Source organism: Temnothorax americanus, unplaced genomic scaffold, assembly GCF_048541705.1.
Source record: "Temnothorax americanus isolate GAGA-0224 unplaced genomic scaffold, ASM4854170v1 Scaffold73, whole genome shotgun sequence".
NCBI classification, from domain to species: Eukaryota; Metazoa; Arthropoda; class Insecta; order Hymenoptera; family Formicidae; genus Temnothorax; species Temnothorax americanus.
The window spans coordinates 655539-677533 of record NW_027509796.1 but is presented as its reverse complement, the minus strand read 5'-3'; the positions used below and the strand labels follow the sequence as shown (position 1 = coordinate 677533).

The 21995-nt window shown below is 39.0% G+C and overlaps 1 protein-coding gene and 2 long non-coding RNA genes across 4 annotated transcripts; 1 reads left to right on the top strand and 2 right to left on the bottom strand.

Moving 5' to 3' along the window:
- The first annotated feature begins 2296 nt into the window (after window positions 1-2296).
- On the top strand, window positions 2297-5819 carry LOC143906542 (uncharacterized). The gene is made up of 3 exons (XR_013259561.1): window positions 2297-5106; window positions 5242-5463; window positions 5540-5819. It is a non-coding gene; the product is annotated as an uncharacterized LOC143906542 (long non-coding RNA).
- Window positions 5820-7902: 2083 nt separating this feature from the next.
- LOC143906540 (uncharacterized) lies at window positions 7903-9388 on the bottom strand. The gene is made up of 2 exons (XM_077422683.1): window positions 9376-9388; window positions 7903-9314 (listed from the first exon to the last, which is right to left on the bottom strand). The coding sequence occupies exons 1-2, from the start codon at window positions 9386-9388 to the stop codon at window positions 7903-7905; spliced, it is 1425 nt and encodes a 474-aa protein (XP_077278809.1).
- Window positions 9389-10447: 1059 nt separating this feature from the next.
- On the bottom strand, window positions 10448-13576 carry LOC143906547 (uncharacterized). 2 transcript variants are annotated; one of them, XR_013259562.1, is made up of 3 exons: window positions 13488-13576; window positions 12882-12934; window positions 10448-12738 (listed from the first exon to the last, which is right to left on the bottom strand). It is a non-coding gene; the product is annotated as an uncharacterized LOC143906547 (long non-coding RNA). The 2 variants fall into 2 exon arrangements; XR_013259563.1 differs by having other exon boundaries at window positions 10600-12738.
- Between the last annotated feature and the right edge of the window lie 8419 nt (window positions 13577-21995).

The following is a 21995-nucleotide window of genomic DNA, read 5'->3' as shown; positions in this document are numbered from 1 at the left end:
ATTCCGAGTCTCGACATCGAACTCGCGAAACTCATGTTCGACCGTTAGACGCCGTGCCGTCGTAAGTGGTGTGATCCCGACGACGGCGACGGGCAGAGGCGCCGTACGGCAAACCGGGCTCGTGCGACGACCGGGTCTCCCGTTTAAGGGGGACCGGCCGCCTAGTAGTGTGTCACATTGTTTTGAGCCTTTCGACTCACGAAACTCCTAGAGATATCATTGCCACCTTTGACTAGAGAGGATACGGCCTTAGAGGCGTTCAGGCATAATCCCACGGATGGTAGCTTCGCACCACCGGCCGCTCGACCGAGTGCGTGAACCAAATGTCCGAACCTGCGGTTCCTCTCGTACTGAGCAGGATTACTATCGCAATGACTGGTCATCAGTAGGGTAAAACTAACCTGTCTCACGACGGCCCATTTGCACAATTGCCTCGATCGCGAGGAAGACGTTGGCGATGAGCGCGCCCGTGCGGGCGCGAGCTACCGCGGTGATGCGCAGTCGATATCCGATCGATGCTGCCATCTGATTGGGTGGCGCAGTAGTAACGGAATCTCGAACATTAGTATATATAAATTATATATCTTATTCAGCCTATCTCCATATAAGTCTATGGTCATAACTAATCTTTGATTAAGAAGCAGAAAGTACATCTTGTATCTAAAACACAATTTTGAGATAAGATACAGAAAACAATGTAACTAGTAGAGCTCAGATACAATGCGAGGAATAAGGAACAAGAAATAGAATTCATAGTCGCATCCTTTTTCAATAGACGTGCATTGAAAAAGGATGCGACTATTAATATCTATTCTTTGATCCTTATTCCTTGCATGGTGTCTGAGTCCTTATAGTTACAGTTAATGGGTAAGAAAATGTAACTAATGATAGTTATAGATACACAAAAAGTATGTAGATAACGTAACTAAATGCATGTAACTAAATATCTTATACTACTGCCTGCATACATACATATGTATGGGCAGATCCATTACTTTTCGACGAAAGATTGCGGGGGTGGGTCACCGATTTTGATGCCGATTTTTTCCTCGAAAGTACACTAGAAAAGGAGATGATCCTGAAAATTTGAGCCCGATTCGATCAAATCCGGCCGCTGGAAAATTTTTTGAATTTTGAAAAAAGTCGATTTTTCAGTCATTTTCAAAAATTTATATCTCAACTTCTATATAACTTAGAGACTCGTTTGAGGCCGCATTCTTTTCTGTAAACCCTCTACTTTTAAGGAAAAAATTGGTCATTGGTTTACACTCAAGTCCGGCTTCACGGCGAGCTGCTAACTAAACCACTGTTTTAGAGAAATTTTGCCTATTTTTGAAATGCTGTCATATCTACAGTTTTCGAAGTAGAGGGTTGATCAGCAGCTGATATTTTTTGTTCAGGTATACTCTGAAGAAATCTACCCATTTTTTACTTGATTGCTTCTATTTCGTTAAGTTATGGCCATCTAAAGCCGATCGATTTTCAAAAAATCGCCATTTTCAGATATCCAGAACTTTTTTCTTTCAACTCGAAATCCTTTGAAATTTTCAGGGAATATACTTCATTCTATCCTTAAACAACCCTGAAAATTTCAATTTTGGAATAGAAGTGGTTTCCGAGTTATGAAGTTTTTAAAATGTCAACTTTTCGATTTAATATGACATTTTTTGTGGTTTTATCATCAATTTTGTAAATTTAATGTAAATAATTGATATTTTTCGGAAAATATATTCGAAAATAAGGAGCAAAACGGATTGTTTGCAAAAATTGAGGGAAAAAATTAATATTTTTTATTTTGATTTATTTGTTTAAAATTTTTAAAAAATAAATATTTGTTCATTTCTTTTAATAATATGTTGAATACAAATTTCCAATGTATTTGAGAACTATCATGTCATGATTAGCAAATTATACTTTGCTCATAATTTACCGCCAGTCTATTGAAAAATTTAATTTAAGGAGATCATTCTTACCGACAGTCAAATGTGTCGGAGCATTTTGTATTGTTGACGTTTATCTCAGTTTATCCCTTGCTCCATAGTTAAATAATATTTTGCATTTTTCATTTAAAATTTGTCGTGTATTTTGTGTAGTTTTAAATTTCTAAATAAACTTATTTATTCGTGTGCTCACAAGTTACAAATTTCTAATAAAACTGATTAAACAACTGTTGTCGTAATTCATAACCTCACTTTTTACAACTAAATTTATTTGTGAAATGTGTTTGCTAAAAAAATTTTTAATTTATTCAAATTATAATGTATTTTTTTTTTTCAAAATTTTGTGAAGTTTTGTCGTAATTTAATATTAGTAATATTGCAAAATGGATAAGTGTACTGTTGGATTGTTGACAAACTCTGAATGTCACAGACAAACATACACAGATACACAAAGTCTTCATGATTTCAAAGATTTGACAGAAGGAGATATTTTGCTTTTAAAGTATTGGTTATCAGATTATCAATTTAATGATTAAATGTTAGCGGAGAAAATTTGTAATTTTCATAAGCTTCATTTTTTAGATTATTACTCTTCACTTAAACGTAAATGTTGTGACCCTTTTAGTAAACATAAAAAAAATATTACTGCACATCTTCGAATTATAAATTTAGAAACTTGCCAGCAATTGAATAGAGTTTTATTTCAAGGTAGTTCCATAAATTTAATTCCTGGTGAAAAAATATGTAAAGTATGTGATGAAAAAATTCACAAATTGTGTCAAGAACATAATGAAAGTGTACCACTCGACGAATCGGCGACAAATACAAAAAAAACTCAAAAAATTCTGCCATCCCAGGGAGTTTCATTACATTCAAGCAATTCATTCGGATCATTGTACCAAACTAAAAGTCAGGAAATAAATGTCATCAATAGTTTATTAAATCTACTTAATCAAGATCCAGTAGATAAAGATAGATTGTCTAAAGAACGCTTTGCACTTAAGGTGGAACAATTATTGATAGATATTACACAAAAAATTACTAAGAAAATAAATACTGCTTATGACTTGGATATTAACATACTGGAAAATACTGTCACACAAAATATTATAACAGATAGTAAATCTTTTAAAGATATTATTTGTTCATTACAAAATCGATTTAATTCTGCGAAAACGATTAATAAAAAAGTACAATGTGCGCGAATGGGCTTGGGATTTAGAGTTCAAAAGTCAATAAAGTTTATCCTTTTATAACAACGTCTATAATAGTCAATAGTTACAAACTATATTTACAGCTATTTTACAATAGAGATTCGATATTCTTGCGGGCGAATGCGCGAGACGTGAGCCGTCACTCGAAGCACGAGCTGAATCCCGAGAGCAGCGAAAAGGCGCTTTGAGACCGATCGAAGTTGAAAACGAGACGCGGAATCGCAATAGCTCGCTAATTCGGTATCGTCGTTGATAGCAATTCTCACTTTTCTCTCAATATGACTCGGAAAACGAATGTCCCTTTGCGCGCGGAGGGCCGGAGCTTTTATCAGCTCGCACTCCGCCTCCCCGTTCACGCTCCGAAATTTCGCTGGACCAATCGGCAATCGACCCCTCGAGACGTACGTCACTTGACAATTTCAGCAGTCCTTGGGGCCGACGACCGATCAGCTGTTTTGGTATTTGTCTCTCCCTGTGTCCCGAGCGTTTACCTCTCGCTTAGAGGTTCTCGAGACAAAGGGAGCGTATCGGTACACGCGGAAACAGCGTGACACTGTTTATGATCTCTCGCAACTTCTCGGAAACACGGTACTTATTCTTCGAAACGAGAATACATTTAGCTTGAAATATTCGAAATAATCCGATTACGTTGCTCGAGAAATTCTGCTATCATTTTGGCAGCAGTTCGATTTCGAACATACAAGTACTTACTATTTTACCAGGAACATGGAAATTTTACGATGTTAAAAAATATTTTCCATGTACGGATTATGTATTTCGCGAATTTCGAAAATTGAAAGAGATTGATGGTAAGTTTAATGCTATAAAGTTTAAAGTATAAACTCTTAAACATTTTACAACAGATTATTAATTATATTTAATTGGAATGTACAAAAGATATTTAAGTTTTAACTTTCTAATTAATTTTGATTTGTTATTCATTTCAGATGGTTTAATCGTTCGCAAAAAAAAAACATATAGAAAAGTATCGGACGCTATGAATGAAAAAATTCAGAATTATTATCTGGATGAAAATAATTGCTAGATTTGCCCTGGAATTAAACAGTACAAGAGAAAACGTAGTGATTCGGGACAAATGGAACTAGTGCAAAAAAAATGTTGTTATACACACTTCGAGATCTATATAACAACTTTGTCAATGATTACACCGGAGACGAACGTTTACCAAAATTTTCTTATTTTGCGACTCTTAAGCCAGAAGAGTGTATTTATGCTGGTGATCCTGGTACCCACGATATATGTCTATGTGCTGAACATGAAAACGTTAGACTCAAAATATTTGCTTTGACAAATAAATTTAAATACAGAGATTTAATCACTGCTTCTGTTTGTAGTACTGATAGTCGAGAATGCATGTTACATAAATGTAAAAATTGCCCTGGAATAAAGGAAATGAAACATTTGATCGACGATTCAAGTTTTGATTTGCAAAGTGATGTAATTAATTTTAAACACTGGGACACGACAGGAACCAGAGCTTATCTAGCAAATTATTCGGAAACAAAAAACGATTTCTTTAATAATTTATTTTCTGATGTGTGGAATTTGACAATACATTCTTACATTACGGATTGTCAGAAGAACTATCTATCTGATTGTAAAAAAAAATTACAACCTGATACTTGCATAATAACAATGGACTTTGCCGAAAATTACTCTTTTATAATACAGCGATCAGTACAAGCATTTTATTATAACAATTTACAGGCCACAATCCATCTTTTTTGTCTGTATTATAAAGATCCTCACAAAGAAGATAAGGACCAACTGGAACAACTAAGTTTTTGTGTAATAAGTGACACAAAAGATCATTTTGCATACACAGTTCATGCTTTTCAAAACCAATTGATTCAAGTTCTGAAAAGGGATTTTTCATGGATTAAAAATATTATTTATTTTTCCAATGGAGCGCCAAGTCAATATAAAAATAAGTAAGAATTTCGAAAAATTAATAAAAATAGAAATACTAACCTTGGAATATAATACAAATTTTCTTAAATAACATTATTTTTTCTACTATTATGATATATGTATCGCAATTAAAATTCTTTTGTTTGTTTACATAGAAATAATTTAGTTAATGTTTGCTACCACGAGAGAGATTTTGGAATAAAAGTAACCTCCTACAATTTCTTCGCTACGAGCCATGGAAAAAGTGTTTGTGATGGTATTGGAGCAGTTGTTAAGCGAACAACAATGAGATATTGCATTCGATCACCACCAGAAAAACAGATAACTAATCCATTAGAAATGTATGAGTATGTTTCTGAAGAATTAACCAGCATCAGGTATATTTATTTAAAATAGTACAATTTGATGTCTAAATTCATCTATTATAGAATCATTAATAATTACAATTTATAGAGCATTATGGGTTCTTGATACTGAAGTCCAAAAAAGTCAAAGGCTTCTAAAGAAAAGATTTGACAGCGTTTCGACCATTAAAGAGACAAGACTGCACCATTGCTTTAAGCCAATAAATGAAAACACCATAGAAATGGGAATAACTTCATTTGATAAACAAAAAAAAATTTTTTAATTCAAGTAGTATAAATAGAATAAGTAAAACATGTGTATTTCATATTATAACATATAAAACTATATCATCTTTAACAATAAACATTAAAAATAACAGTATTAACGTTAGTAGTATATATAAACTTTGAACAATTTTAAACAAATAAATCAAAATAAAAAATATTAATTTTTTCCCTCAATTTTTGCAAACAATCCGTTTTGCTCCTTATTTTCGAATATATTTTCCGAAAAATATCAATTATTTACATTAAATTTACAAAATTGATGATAAAACCACAAAAAATGTCATATTAAATCGAAAAGTTGACATTTTAAAAACTTCATAACTCGGAAACCACTTTTATTCCAAAATTAAAATTTTCAGGGTTGTTTAAGGATAGAATGAAGTATATTCCCTGAAAATTTCAAAGGATTTCGAGTTGAAAGAAAAAAGTTCTGGCTATCTGAAAATGGCGTTTTTCAAAAATCGATCGGCTTCAGATGGCCATAACTTAACGAAATAGAAGCAATCAAGTAAAAAGTGGGTAGATTTCTTCAGAGTATACCTGAACAAAAAATATCAGCTGCTGATCAACCCTCTACTTCAAAAACTGTAGATATGACAGCATTTTAAAAATAGGCAGAATTTCTCTAAAACAGTGGTTTAGTTAGCAGCTCGCCGTGAAGCCGGACTTGAGTGTAAACCAATGACCAATTTTTTCCTTAAAAGTAGAGTTTTACAGAAAAGAATGCGGCCTCAAACGAGTCTCTAAATTATATAGAAGCTGAGATATAAATTTTTGAAAATGACTAAAAAATCGACTTTTTTCAAAATTCAAAAAATTCTCCAGCGGCCGGATTTGATCGAATCGGGCTCAAATTTTCGGGATCATCTCTTTTTTTAGTGTACTTTCGAGGAAAAAATCGGCATCAAAATCGGTGACCCACCCCCGCAACCTTTCGTCGAAAAGTAATGGATCTGACGTATATATGTGTGTGTGTGCGTGTGCGTGTGCGTGTGCGTGTGCGTGTGCGTGTGCGTGTGCGTGTGCGTGTGCGTGTGCGTGTGCGTGTGTGTGTGTGTGTGTGTATGTATTTATACAGGATAACTCATAAGAGTACATGTAAATACTTTGTGGGTGTAATGTAAAGGTAAAAATACGACTAAAATGTATAAAACATTTTCTGAAAATCCTTAAATCAGAGTAATGATGCAATACATAATGTAATACCTAGCTAGGCATAAACAACATGAGGGCAGTACAAGCTTTAAGATAAAAATTGTCCTAATTTGTGAATTGTGGGAGAAATAACTTAGTTTGTATTGAGTTCGTTATCCCTTCTTTGCTGCACTAGCTCTGAAATAAAGCAATTTCAGAACAAATTGTATAGAACATTTTAGTCTTATTTTTACATTACACCCACAAAGTATTGACATATACTTATGAATCACCCTGTATACTAAAATGTTACATAACACTAAAATAACTTTAAACAATTAATAGTATCTAATTAATAAGGTAATTAATAACCAATAATAAAATAATAATCAATATATCTATTTTTTCCCATTTAATTACCTCTATCATATGTAGTATACATATAATATTATATTTTGCATAATATTATACATTTTTATTAAACATTATATTTGAAAATAATTTGAAACGTATCTAGATACATTTTAAAATTATTATAATTGTATCTACTTATTAAAAATTTATATGTATATCTACATATAGTTAATTTTTTTCAAGTAGGTATTCGTAGCTGCATTTAGATATTGAAAAAATGTATCTCTTACAACATTGGCAGTTATGACAAAATTTTGAATTATTCAAAATGTACACATATTGGAATAAAACATGAAAAGCTGTAATAAATACAATAAAATTATGCATCAGCATATATTGTACTAAAAATAATACAAATTATTTTTTATTTTATACACTTATGACAAAAAGCTGGTTTAAAATATTATATAAAAAGGTAAAATATGAGATTTGAATACATACAGGGATAATAATGATAAAGAGAACATTTTGTACAAAAATTAAACATGACAATCAAAAAATACAGAATAATATAATACATAACAATTTATATAAAAGTATTAATAAAAATATTTATAATTAATTGACTGTTTAAATATGAATAATTGTTTGAGATCGAAAACTCAGCACCGCGACGAAGTCGCGTTCGGCTGCATGTCAGCACATGCAAATTGAGTAAATTAATATTCGCGTGAAATGCCGCTCAGGAATTGTCGCGGAATATTCGGTATAGCATGGATCGTTCGGGATTAGCTTTCTAGAAACTTTAACATTGTAATCAATTATAAAGTCAAACAACAATAACGCTGGAACAAAGGGACGATCCATGCTATACACAAAGCACTCGAAAACAGGTGACGACCCCGTCGGGTCGCAACATGAAACCGGTGACGTCAGCTTCACGACGCGGGACTTCGGGAACCCGCCCGCCGTGCACAGTCCGCGGAGTTCGGCCTGTTTCGCGATCGCAGCGGACAGAGTGTTCGCGCCCGAGACAACGTCGTCGACGTAGGTGTTCTCGCGTAACGCGATCGCTCCCTGCGGATATCGCGATTGTTCGTCTCGAGCCAACTGTTGCAACGTGCGAATGGCAAGAAACGGCGCGCACGCGAGGCCGTATGTCACCGTGCGGAGCCGGTACACGCACACGAGGGCGAGGAGGGCGCACCGCCAGAGGATGCATTGGTACGTCCTGTCGTCCGGGTGGATGAGGATCTGCCGGTACATCTTTTCGATGTCCGTGACGAAGGCGTAGCGGTGCCAGCGCCAGCGCGTCAACACGTCGGCTAAAGCGGGTAGCAAATTGGCGCCTGTGAGAAGGTGGTGATTCAGCGACTCGCCGGACACTGTCTCTTGCGACCCGTTAAACACCACCCGTAGTTTGGTGGAGGAGCTTGATTCTCGGAGGACTCCATGATGAGGTAAGAAGCATCCATACTCATTCTCATTGAATGGCGAGACCGTAGCTAACTCCATGTGTTTCAGGTCTTCGTACTCTCGCATGAACTCACGGTAGAGCTCTCCGAACCGGGCGTCTCTGTGGAACTTACGCTCCATGGCGGTCAGCAGGCGTTCGGCCGGTCGGCAAGTTTTCGACAACGTTGTTGGCGTCTTGGAAAACGGTAGGCGGACCACGTACCGTCCCGTCTCCGTGCGAGAGTGCGTTTGCACATAAAAGTCCTCGCACCTCTGTTCATCTGGCGTGAGGGCGGCGGGAGTGGAAGGCTCTGCTTCTTGCTCCCAGAAGCGGCGCACGAGATCGGCCATCTCGTTGTCGGCCGTCGCTTGAAAACTGCCGCGCGCGTGGAGGGCTGAAGCACCGCAGCCGCCGGACAGAATCCACCCGAAGGCTGTCTTCTGCGCGATCGGGGCATGCGGCCCACCCTTTCGAAGGCCCTCTTCGAGGATGGTGGAGCAGACTTCTGCTCCCAGGAGCAACTCGACCGGATCTCCAGCCAAAAACTGCGCATCGGCTAGAGGCAGTCCCTTGAGATGGGGCCACGTGGCGGGGCCATTTTTGGTCCTTCGAGCCGGATCATCGCCGGCAACCGCGAGTTCGGGAGTGCCTCCTCCAACAGAAGACAACCATGAGTCTCGACCAGAGCAACATGGTCAGCAGCCAACACTAACTCTTCAGACGCATCTCAAGAGCCGAATTCGGTGGCCAATCACCCTCCCGAAATTCGGAGAAATCTGCAGGGAGGGAGTTTCGCCTCGGAAGCGTTAAAAGGACCGCCGCTGCGCCGCGGAATCGATTTCGCTCGTAGATCACAGAAAACCGCTTTTCGCACCGCTTTACGCCGCTTTGCACATCTCCTTTCGCTATTCCGCGTTTTGAACACGCTTTCGCCGCGTCGCTTGCCGTAGCTTCTGTGCGCGCTTCACGGCTTTCTTCGGCCACAAGGAAAAGAACTGTAAATACCTGTACATACATTTTTGAATATATCTGTTTTATTTTTCAATTCTGTACTTGTCTCCTTTTCTGTGGTCGTCTTCTACCTCGCGCTCTCTCGCGCTACCGCGTGCTGTCGAACATTTTTGGTCCTTCGAGAATCAAGCTCCTCCACCAAACTACGGGTGGTGTTTAACGGGTCGCAAGAGACAGTGTCCGGCGAGTCGCTGAATCACCACCTTCTCACAGGCGCCAATTTGCTACCCGCTTTAGCCGACGTGTTGACGCGCTGGCGCTGGCACCGCTACGCCTTCGTCACGGACATCGAAAAGATGTACCGTAATAATTTAGGAAAGATTTTTGTTTATATAGTTCAGTCATACTAGTAAAAAAACAAAAATTAAGAAAAAAGTTCTAGCTAGCTGAATTTTGGTATGTATTTTTAGTTAGTATACCTCGGAAATGACTATTTACACTCATGTTGCAAAATGGTGTTGGACAGCGTTATTATTCATAAAGCATATAGGCTTTAACTTGATAAGTCATATAATATGTGAAAACATTTGCTTTTGCAAAATAAGTATACGACCTTTTTTTGTAGAAAATTTGCTAATCTATACATTTAATAATAGCTATTTTAGTCATAGTGTAACCGAACAGAGGAGTGATATTCCCACCGATTTAGATTTAGGTGTCACCGACACGGTCGCCACTCAATTTTAATCCCCAAAACGAGAAAGGATAACGCTAGATATTAGGATTTTCCCAACCTTTCGACGCCTCGCTGATTCCTCTTTCCTTGTTTCTGTTTCAGGTCGCCCCGTTGCCGCTGGATCTTGGATTGTCGATGGACCAAGCACCTCGGACCTCTTCTGGACTGCAGCTGTGCATCGCTGACTGTGTCTCTGGATCTGCGCTGGACCGACTTAGGATCTCCCCGAACGGACTTGGGATCGCCAACAGGTACAGGTACAGGTACAGGTACAGTGGCAGGTGCCGCACGTCGCTTCCGCGTTCCTTTGTGACAGATGTTGCCTCAAACAAAAGGCCCATTGTGTCTTGTTATTCACATTCCTACCGTTCTGAACAATGGTTCTCGCAATAACAGGTTTTTCATACATCTCAAATATTTCGCCGAGTATCTACCCGGTGTCCCATTTCCGGAGCTCAGTGATTAAATTTTTGTTAGTCTGAATCATGTCATTAAATTCTGTCTTAGAATTGGGACCCCGCGTTTACATTTTGTTTCCTATGTCTAACGCCTCGCTCGCAGTTTCGGGACGTTGTCCGTTCACCTGGGTCATTCACGGCTTGTTGCCCTATGTACGCGTGGTTTCGGGAAGCGCCCTTTGCAAACGTTCCACTCGCTTCCTTTCGATTTGGATCGACTTATTCATCGCAACCTAGATGAATTTCGTTGTGTTTAATTGTCCCGGTAATCGGATCCCGTCTTTCCTGTGACCACTTATCCGTGGATCGTGATTTCGTTCGTTACGCTTTCGCTACGCCGGCCGATGGTCGGTCATCGTTTGTTGCCTCATTCCTCGCTTGCTCGCATAGGTTTATCGACGATCCTATCGCTAGTTACCCGTTGTCGCTTACCATGTTCCCCTGGTATCGCTACTTCGCCTTTCGCGCGCTCGGCTTGCCTACCGATGGTCACCCTTTCTTATTTCGGTGCCCGTTATTCGTTTATACGCATACGGTGTCTCTTCACTAGGTGGCTTCCCGTTATCGCGAACCGCGCCTCCGTGGCAACGTGATTACGGGTTGCACGCGTTCAATTTGTAATTCGCTAGTCTGGATAATCTATTCCAGTCGCCGGTAACTCCTTCGTACCCTTATTTCGCCCTTTGTAACGGAGGTTGTTCGAAATCGTGAACCGCGCCTCTGTGGTATCGCGATTTCCGCTTACACCCGATCGATTTGCGGATCGATTGTTTCTCATCGTTTTTCGCGACATCGTATTCGATTCTGCCCCTTTGTTCGGCCTCTCAATCCGCCGGTTTCTCCCATCGCATTACCACGCGGGGTGGTAAGGCGATTTCCGGATTTACCTATTCGCGACGCCGGTTTTTCATGGTAACCCGTTTAGTTGGTTCTCGTATGTCCCTTTACGTCGCGATTTCTCCAATCGCGCTGCCCGTTCGTCCGATTTGCTTACCACGTTTTTGGTATGCCGATTTCCGGTTACGCGCGTTCCATTGGCCCTTCGATGGTCAGATTACGTTTCTGCGGTAGTTGCTACTTATTCCCGTTATTTTTATCCCGATCTATTCGGTGGCTAGGTGATTTCGTGTACCGCCTCGCTTGTTGTGTACGCGCCTTTACTCTGGCTTGCGCGCCAGTAGTTCTCAATCCCCTCAGGGGTTATCTACTCGAGTCTTATCGACTCTTAATCCTTTTTTTTTAACTTGCCGGGTTTTCTATTTTTAACGTAAATTCCTGGTTTTTCGGGACAAATTACCCTCGCGCTTATTTAAATCAAAATAACATAATCTCTATATTCAAACAAAATAAACATCTTTCTCGTTTACGAAAGTGTGTATAAAATCAAACACAAAAAAAACATCTGGGAATTAAACAAAGGAAAATAAATTCTGTCTGACTAATTGTCACGTCGGCTTCTCCAATGACTAATTGTCACGTCGGCTTCTCCAATGGTTTTACCTCACCATATTCCATATTATCGGGAACTTAACCCCTGTACTTCGTATCTTAACCATACTGCCATGCTCGCGCGTTAACTAAAGCTTAACCTAATTGCCTTACACGTTACTAGCTTAACCCTAATATTTGAACTCTTAAGCCTAACTATATCTATATATACACATTGCGACTTATATCGTCGCCCCGCGTCGCATAGCACTCAGCCGCTCCGCCACTGTCGCCGCGTCTCGCTTGGCCGCTTGGATCCTACGCCACTGGGCCCTCACCGTTTCGGGGCTTGCTCGGTCGTCTCTCTCTTCCGGCGGTGCCACCGACTTATACCCCTTTCTTCCTTCGTCGTACGTCACCAAGGGGTGCGGCAAGATTATGTCTCCCATAATTTTTGGCTGCTTCCTCGTCTCGTCGCCTGTCGTCGTCATTGCAGCCGCCGGCTGCAATAGGACCAACAAATAAGGAAATACTTACTAAAAATTAATTTTTTTACACCTATTATTCGCTGTAAAATTTTTTGCCTACAATGGATTGATGGGGATTTTTGACATATTATTTATAACTACTAAATGAAAATACATACCAAAATTCAGCTGGCTGGGATTTTTTTCAAAGATAAAGTCTAAAGTGACTGGACTGGAATGTAAATGTAAAAACAAAATGTTTAATGTTGAAGTAAAAATAATATGATAATTATTTATTTTAACAGATATATGTCCGATAACTTTGACATATGTTGTTATAGTCATAAGTCTGATCAATCGTCAAGTGGTTTTAGCCGCTGATCATTGTTTATTAAAAAGTTATACACATATAAATCTTCAACGTTACTTTACGACTTTTATATACAATCATTAAATTTAACAACTTTTAATGTAAAGCGATACCTTTCCCTCACCAACCGATGCTTTCTGCATGCAACTTAATAATTATTTTATTTTTTATGAGTACAATTATCAACGCAATGTAATAGTAATTCTTGCCTGTACATTTCAACCTCATTAAATCGTTATCTAAACCTATGTGTAATAAGTTTAATGATTAACTTTTCAATATAAAATGATCGATGGTTACAACTTACAACTATTGCGAAACTTGGCCTTAGAGACATTGATCCAAATAAAACAGTGAAAAGATGTCTTGTAACTTTTTAATTTTCTTAATCTAATAAAGAAACAGTCGTACTTACAGAAAATGTTCCATCCACATAAATTTCGGTAGCGGAAGATAAAGCATCTATTAAATCATTGGTTGATAAAATTATCGCTGTATTTCCACAACTTGTAATTATGCTTCCTTTATAGAAGTCTTTCAACATAGAGTTTTGCAGCATATCACGTAATGATGCCAATGTATCAGGTATAGATGGTCTACTCTTTACACGTTCACGATGCATGGTACATCTTATAGATGGAAAAGATAAATATTGTCCTATACTTGGATTGCTAAAAAAAAAAAAAAAAATAAAGTATAACTAAAAAGTACAATAAATATATTACAAAATAATCTTACCTTCTACAAACTGAATCAAAGATTTCCTTTGGATCTCTACAAGTCTCGCGTGCAAGTTTTAGCATTTCTTCTTTCATTTCATATTGACCAAAGAATGACTAATTGTGATGTTGGATGATTATGCTCTTCCAAAATTTTAACACTATTACCTTCAAGGGTTATTAATAAGCCTTGACATTTCATTCGTCGACGTAAGCTGCATCGAAAGGTATCATCATAGCGACTGTCTTTGTGGTAAACATAATCATTATGTATGTAAAGGCTTAACCCTTTATTTTTTCCACGTACAACTTGCATCTGTAATTAAGGAAATTAGTAGCGCTAGACCACGTGTTGATAAAATAATTCATACAATCATTTAAAAAAATAATAAATGAACAATAGTCAATATTTGTAATAAAAATTGAAAAAAAAAACAAAATGTTTCTGTTAAAATCATGGATAATATATTTTAATTATTTAAGCATATGTCTTTGAAAGTATTATTTTCATGAAATTCTCGAGCGACACTAATCCAATATTAAAATTATTAATAAACTATAATTAACAAATTTTATCAGTTTACTTAGGAATTTCTTATAACATAGTTTTTTGTATTATATATGCAAAATAATTTCTGACATTATGTATGTATGTAATATAAAAATTATAAAAAATGCCACACATGCATTATTTTTTTCACACCAGAATTTGGGCCTAGCAAAATTTATATCAAAATCTATGGCGTATTAAATTAATCAATAGCTTATTGCTCTCAAATTGCTGGCGATTTATTCTGTTTGCAGAAGCGTTAGACCACGTACGGATAAAATATTTCATACCATAATTCAACTGATCAAATTCTTATAATAAAATATTTAATTTGTGGAAAAGTAATACGTAGCAGATATTTTTTTCTTGCTGTTGTTGGTTACTTACATCGGTAATGATACAATAAACATCAGATAAAAGAAACAGGCAGCGTTAAAAAATGATCACTTTTTAGAATTAAGAATGTATGAGCAACTGAGGTTACAATGACGACACGAGCACGATCGTTACCACAAAAGCATAATTATTACGACAAGGAACATCAAAAGCAGATTAACGACATGAGCGCACAAACGTTACAACAAATGCATAATTATTACGACAAGTACATCAGAAGCAGATTAACAACACGTGCATTGAACGACGACACGACGACTTTAAAATGACGAGCATTGCTAACTGCCGCGAAAAACGCGGGAAACATTTTCACGCATGTCTCGCATGTACCACGTTGTTCAAGTGTGTTTTAAAATTTACTGGCCTAGTTTACACCAATGTCTTGATACGCGTATCAAATAGTATATTTGAACTGATCAGCCAATAATCAGATTTATTTACTAGTTATTTACTATTTAATACGCGTATCAAGTGATCGGTGTAAACTACGCCACTGTCAGTTTTGAAAATTTAAGCGGGGAGCACACTTTTGCATAACGCATAATACGTAGGCATAAAAAAACTGATTGGTCTATTTCCTTATGCACATGTGTATGGACCAATCAATTTTCTTATGCTTAACGCATTATGCGTTGTGCAGAAGTGTGTGTTCCCCGCTTTATACTTTATGCCACAATATTATAAGTATCAGCAGTACAGGGGATCGATTACGGTTCTTGAAACGAGGTGAAAAATACAAAAGTGAACAGATTTACTAGGTTTCAACCAATGAAGTCATAGATACTCTAGTGAATTTCCTCACTTTTGTAATTTTCACCTCGTTTCAAGAACCGTAATAAGCCTCCTGAAGTGTATTTGAACCATATATTGATTCGTAGATGCCTTGCAGCTAGCAACACAAGTCGACAATATATACAAGAGTTATTCTTTGTTTAATACCAAACAAGGCCTACAAAATATATCGTAACAATATGACCGTAAAAGAATTGACCAATCACAGTCCATTATTGTTTGACCGCAAGAAGAATAATCGACTGTGGTAAATTTTCTTATTCCCCGTCTACAATAGATGCTTTAAGCCATAAGCCGTAAGAAATTGACCAATCACAGTCGATTATTCTCCTCAAATTCGACTGTGATTGATCAATTTCTTAAGGTTTACGGCTTAAAACATTTATTGTAGACGGGGACTTAAGGGCTCCACACACGAATTGCCGTGGCAGTAACAGTAAAGTTTCGACTAATCGCGTTGCTCGATTTGGCCGTTCGTAACCGTAGCCGCCCGAAACGGGCAACGCGATTGGTCGAAACTTTACTGTTACTGTTACGGAAATGTAGCTTGTGAGCACACATATATGTTCCGCGTGTACAATGTACATATATGAGCCGGCTTATGGCCGCCATATTGACTGCATGCCCGTTCCCAATAGATTTTCAGTACTGGCACTGAATATCGGAACGCAGCCTACTATGTTTTGGTTTATGTCGATATGACAAGTTTCATAACCTGAATTGTCGTCAACTTCAACGATTTAATATTTCGCTTCGCGGGGCAGAATAACGCTTTTTTCTGCCAGATTCTTTTGTTCCGCGCAAAAACGCGTCGAATAAGCCTAATTTGATTAAAAATGGAACTGAAATATAGCTAAACTTGATAATTTCCATCGAAAATAAATGTTTCAATAAATTTGCAGCATACGATAAACTATTGCAATATGCTGTTTCAAAGAACTCAGATGTGGGACCTTATGTAGGAAGAAAAAATAGTAAGGGGAGAGACAATTATAATGGTAAATTTATTGTTAGAATAAAAGTAAAATACATATCTATGTATATGTATATATACGTGAAGCGTAGTTTGGCAGGACCATTTTTCGATTAAAACGTATTTTAGCGGGACCATTGGCCGCGTTCAGCGGAACAATCCGCTCAGTAGCAATCGAACGTGATTGGATGTTACTTTTAGACCCAACTAATCAACGTAGCGTGTTGATAAGACGACACTCAACAGTTGTGCTGCTGAACGCGGCCAATGGCTCTTAGCTGGTCGGTCCTTGTAATAATTTTCATGTTCCGTATTGTATCGTGACCGTCCCGATAAAACCAATGTGAATACATCGTATTTTATCAGCACCACACAAAATTTCAAGTCGTTCTAATATACGGTCCAGATATTTTAGTAATTCTTTTGATGCATAGTATTTTATTAGGACCACAGCACAAACACTAGCGTAATGACTGACTATTTAGATTGGAATAATTAATTAAAAGGCTCCACTAATTGAATTAGTTCAAAATTTAAAAAATATATTATATATCTATATCTACGTATCCCAGGTCGCCGATGATGGGATTCAGGCAGTGGGCTCCGTAGTTTTCGGTGTCTACGTGTTCCAATTCTTTAAATTTGATACCTATGTGTCCCAAGTCGCCGATGACGAGGTCTAGATAGTGCGCTCCGTAGTTTTCGGTTTCTAGATATATTAATATTTTGAATCGGCGACCTCGGGTACATAGACGTCAAATTCCAAGTATTGATACATCTAGGCGCTAAAAGTAAATGCCGAATTCAAAGTATTAATACATCACGGTCCACTTAATGCTACAAATGCTTTGAAGAATTCTTTGATTTGTTAATTAGTAAAATTTTTTCTTCTGATCGAACGCTTCGAAGCATTTGTAGCATCAAGTGGACCGCAGCTTTTATCATGCAATATAAACTGACAATAATTATTTCCACGCGATGACATTACGCGATGAAAGGTTAGGAAATTTGTCATAATAACAGTACGCTAGGTAAATTTACAAACTGATACAATAAAATTATTGATTATTTACAGACACCACACGCCAGGCAAAAAACAGAAATACAATGGCTTGCAAAACGGTTAATACCGGTTATGACAAACCGGTATTCCTAACCTCTCGTAATGTCATCGCGAGGTAATAATAATAATAATTAAAATATATAAAGTAACAAATTAGTATTATTTTTGCAGAGTCATACTTAACTGCAAATTTTCCATATCTTCCTTTCCGGACGAAGTGTCCTTGCAATGTCTCTTCGTAAGGGAAACAGAGTAACGTAATCATCAAGAAAAATGACATATGAGAAACAATTAAATTTATTGTAATTGTCATCTGGAACCAATTCTTTTTGGAGCATTAATTAGATACATCACCATTTCAGTAAGTATCGTTTATTTAAATATTTCTTAACAAGACAAAAATGCAGTTTAGTGACATTCTTAGCGATACTCCAATACAATAGATCTTTCTTATTTTTAGTGACACATCAATTTCCATAACTTTGGCATAAATAGCGTACGTATCATGGTATTTTTTGCAAAATCTCCGTCAGTGCTGTGAAAGAGGTCTTTTACAATGCAAATTGCTGTTTCTGCATTCTTAGGCAATTTGCTGCTTGATACTTTGCGATACGGTTTGTACACTCATCTCATGAGACTTGATGAAAGTTTTATTGTATATATAAACTCTAATATTTTATACTATTTATTGACATTGTTGTGAGGCGGAAGTTGCCGTGCCCGAATTGCGACACATAGCTGTCAGCGCACATTCCGAATATTGCCAAACTCACCTGAGGTGGCATTCCGGGTGTCGCAAGCGGCTTCCAGGTCGCTCACATGGAAGCAAAAGCGCTGACAGCTAAGTCAGCATCGCGGAAATAATACGCGAAGAGATAAAAAGCCCGCTTTTCCGAGAAGCCGCGGGCAGTCTTGAACGTAAGACTAATCGCGCACGACCAACGCCAACTATCCTATTGTGAACGCCCGCGAGTCAGGGCATTGAAATCAACGAAACTAGTGTATCAAGTTTAAAATGTCTTTTATTAAAATACCGTTGGACAAAAACTCTGGCAACATTATTCCTCCTTCCTCCCGGCGGATTCAAAAGAACTCAGTGCCGATCCCTCGAATCAGAGGCACGGCACAACAATTGGTGGCAGCGGTGGGATCTGCCAACCGGACGGGAGGACGTCCTGCCAGATTGCGCCTGCGAAGGGAACGGATCGTTAGACGGTGGTAAAATATCCCGGAGAGGAAAAGCCAGCCGGGTCCCGAGTGCGTGAAACGACGGCAGTAGCCCCGCGTGCTATCAGCGACACCGGAGAGGCCCCGACCTACCGCACGGACACGCCAGCCCGACGCAGCGACGCAGGGACGCAGCGAGCCAGCGAAGCAGCGCAGCAAGGACGCAGCAAAGCAGACAACGCAGAAGAAGTGAAGCGGCCCTGTCAGACTCGACGCGGCAGAAAGTGGTCACGATGCGCTACGCGGCGGTACTGTAAGTCAACACGCCATTGTAAGCCGATACCGGCACGCGCCGCGACGCAAACGTTATATCTCTGCGTGCGTACCTCGCGATAGCGAACACCGGATTGCAAGAGAAATTTTCGCGATTGCAGGCAATACAACCGCGAAGCGCCGAAAGATTTTCGCGTTTTAGGACGCTTAAGTATAAGCGTCGATAGATGTCGGACGACTTGTCCCGGCATCCCCCTATCAGCAATGCGTCATTTGTGTTAAGTGAGCGCGCGCAACGAGCCATCGAAAATAGTATCAGGAATCGTTTTCGCGCTACACGACTCGCGAACGACGCGGCGTCTCAGGTAACGGAGAGACACAAGAAGGGCCCGCTAGATATCATAACACTGCCTATACAGGAAGCGGAACGAGGAGAAATGAATCTTCTATTAGATTCCGGAGCAACCCTAACATTGATTAAAGTAGGCAACCTAAAAGGGAAAACAATGGTGCGAGAGGAGAAATTGGCATTAATCGGCGTAACGGGACACCAAATTCACACGCTGGGAAAAATAAAAGCGACCGTGGATCTCGGGAAAAGGAAAATACGTCACACAATGTACGTAGTAAAAGATGACTTCCCCATCGAATACAAAGGAATATTAGGAAACAACTAAACATAAAGCCGATATCTCAAATACGTCAAAACAGTTGAAAATAGGCAAAGCCATGTTCAAGCTACGACCGTATCAAAAAATAAAGCTACCTCCCCGCAGTGAAACTATTGTAAAAGCCGTCACAGATCATAACCGGGTAGGCATAGTGAAAAGCGGTAAACCTGCTCCCGGAGTTTTCATCGGGCATTGCCTCGTAAAACCCGTCGAATTTACTTGCCCGGTCAGCATATTGAACGTGACGGACAAGCCGGTGGAGATCTTCACTCCACACGTAACGTTAGAAGACCTGCCGGCGGACGACGCCGCGAGCGTACTCACGTTACAGGCAAATGAAGAATACGAGACTGTCACAGAGCGACAAAAGAAAGTGCGCGACCAAGTACAGCTCGATCACCTAAACACAGAAGAACGAGAGGCAATAGAAAAAATTTGCGATGAATTTTATGACGTTTTTTACCTAGACGGAGATAAACTAAACGCCACTACAGCAATAAAACACGAAATAAATACACGACCCGATAGTGCGCCAGTAAATGTAAAGCCATACCGGTTACCCGAGAAACATAAGGACGAAGTGAGAAAACAAATACGGAAAATGCTGGACGACGGCATAATTCGTCCGAGCACAAGCCAGTGGAACGCGCCAATAGTAGTTGTCGCCAAGAAACCTGACGCGTTCGGCAGAATAAAATTTCGCGTAGTGATCGACTTCAGAAAAATGAACGATCTCACCATGGGAGACTCCTTCCCCATGCCAAACATTACAGACATACTTGATCAGCTAGGCAATGCGAAATATTTTTCTGTACTAGATTTAGCCTCGGGATATCACCAAATCCCGATGCATGAAGAACATAAGCAGAAAACGGCATTTTCGACTCCAGACGGACATTTCGAGCACAACAGAATGCCATTCGGTCTAAAAAATGCACCAGCGGCCTTTCAGCGATTAATGTATGCGGTATTAGCCGGACTGTTAGGATTAAAATGTTTCGTGTATATCGATGACATCGTTATATACGGAGCATCGCTGACGGAGCACATTAAGCGGTTAATCGCAGTACTGCGCAGACTACGAGAATACAATCTTAAGTTACAACCAAACAAGTGCGCATTTTTACGAAAAGAGGTCATTTATCTACGGCATGTGATATCCGAAGACGGAATATCGCCAGACCCGTCTAAGTTACAAGCAGTAAAAGAATTTCCGACCCCGAGAAAAGTGAAAGATATACAATCTTTCATCGGGTTAGCCGGATACTACAGAAAATTTATCGAAAATTTCTCAAAGATTGCCAAGCCTCTAACAAAGCTCACAAAGAAAGGAGAAAAATTCAATTGGTTAATCGAACAACAGAACGCATTTGATCTACTTAAAGAGAAATTAACGACAGCCCCGGTATTGAACTACCCTGACTTTAGCAAAGAGTTCTTGGTGACTACCGACGCGTCAGATTACGCCATCGGAGCCGTGCTCTCACAAGGAACAGTAGGCCAAGACCGACCGATAGCGTACGTTAGCCGAGTATTATGCAAGGCAGAGCAAAATTATAATACCACAGAAAAAGAGCTATTAGCAATCATCTGGGCGGTAAAACATTTTCGTCCCTATTTATATGGCGTTAGATTTAAAATCATAACCGATCACAAACCATTGATCTGGCTATTTAATGTAAACGACCCCGGCTCCAGACTAATAAGGTAGAGGCTAAAACTAGAGAAATACGATTACAAGATCGTACATAAAGCAGGAAAAAACAACGTGAATGCCGATGCATTGAGCCGAAATCCGATAGCCGAAACATCAGCGATAAATGTAACGCAACAGGACAACGACCCCCCGAGAGAGTACTCGGAGGAGGAAAAGCAGCAAATACTCTACGAGTATCATGACTCGTCTACGGGGGGGCACCAAGGAGTCACGCGAACACTAAACCGTATCCGATTACAGCACAGCTGGCGTGGAATTACGGCGTATGTAGAAGATTACATAAATAAATGCGAGTACTGCCAGAAGAACAAATTGAGTAGAAAGACGAAAATGCCAATGACTATTACAGATACGCCCGAGCGACCACTCGAAAAATGCGCGCTCGACATAGTAGGCCCACTAACAGTCACGAATTACGGAAATAAATACCTCCTCACGTTCCAAAACAATCTAACGAAGTTTAGCAAGGCAGTACCCGTAGAAAATCAGGAGGCAAATACAGTAGCAAAAGCCTTTGTAACGAAAGTAGTTCTAGAACACGGAATACCGGAGAAAATTCTCACGGACCAAGGAACAAATTTCACAAGCGAGATATTTAAGAA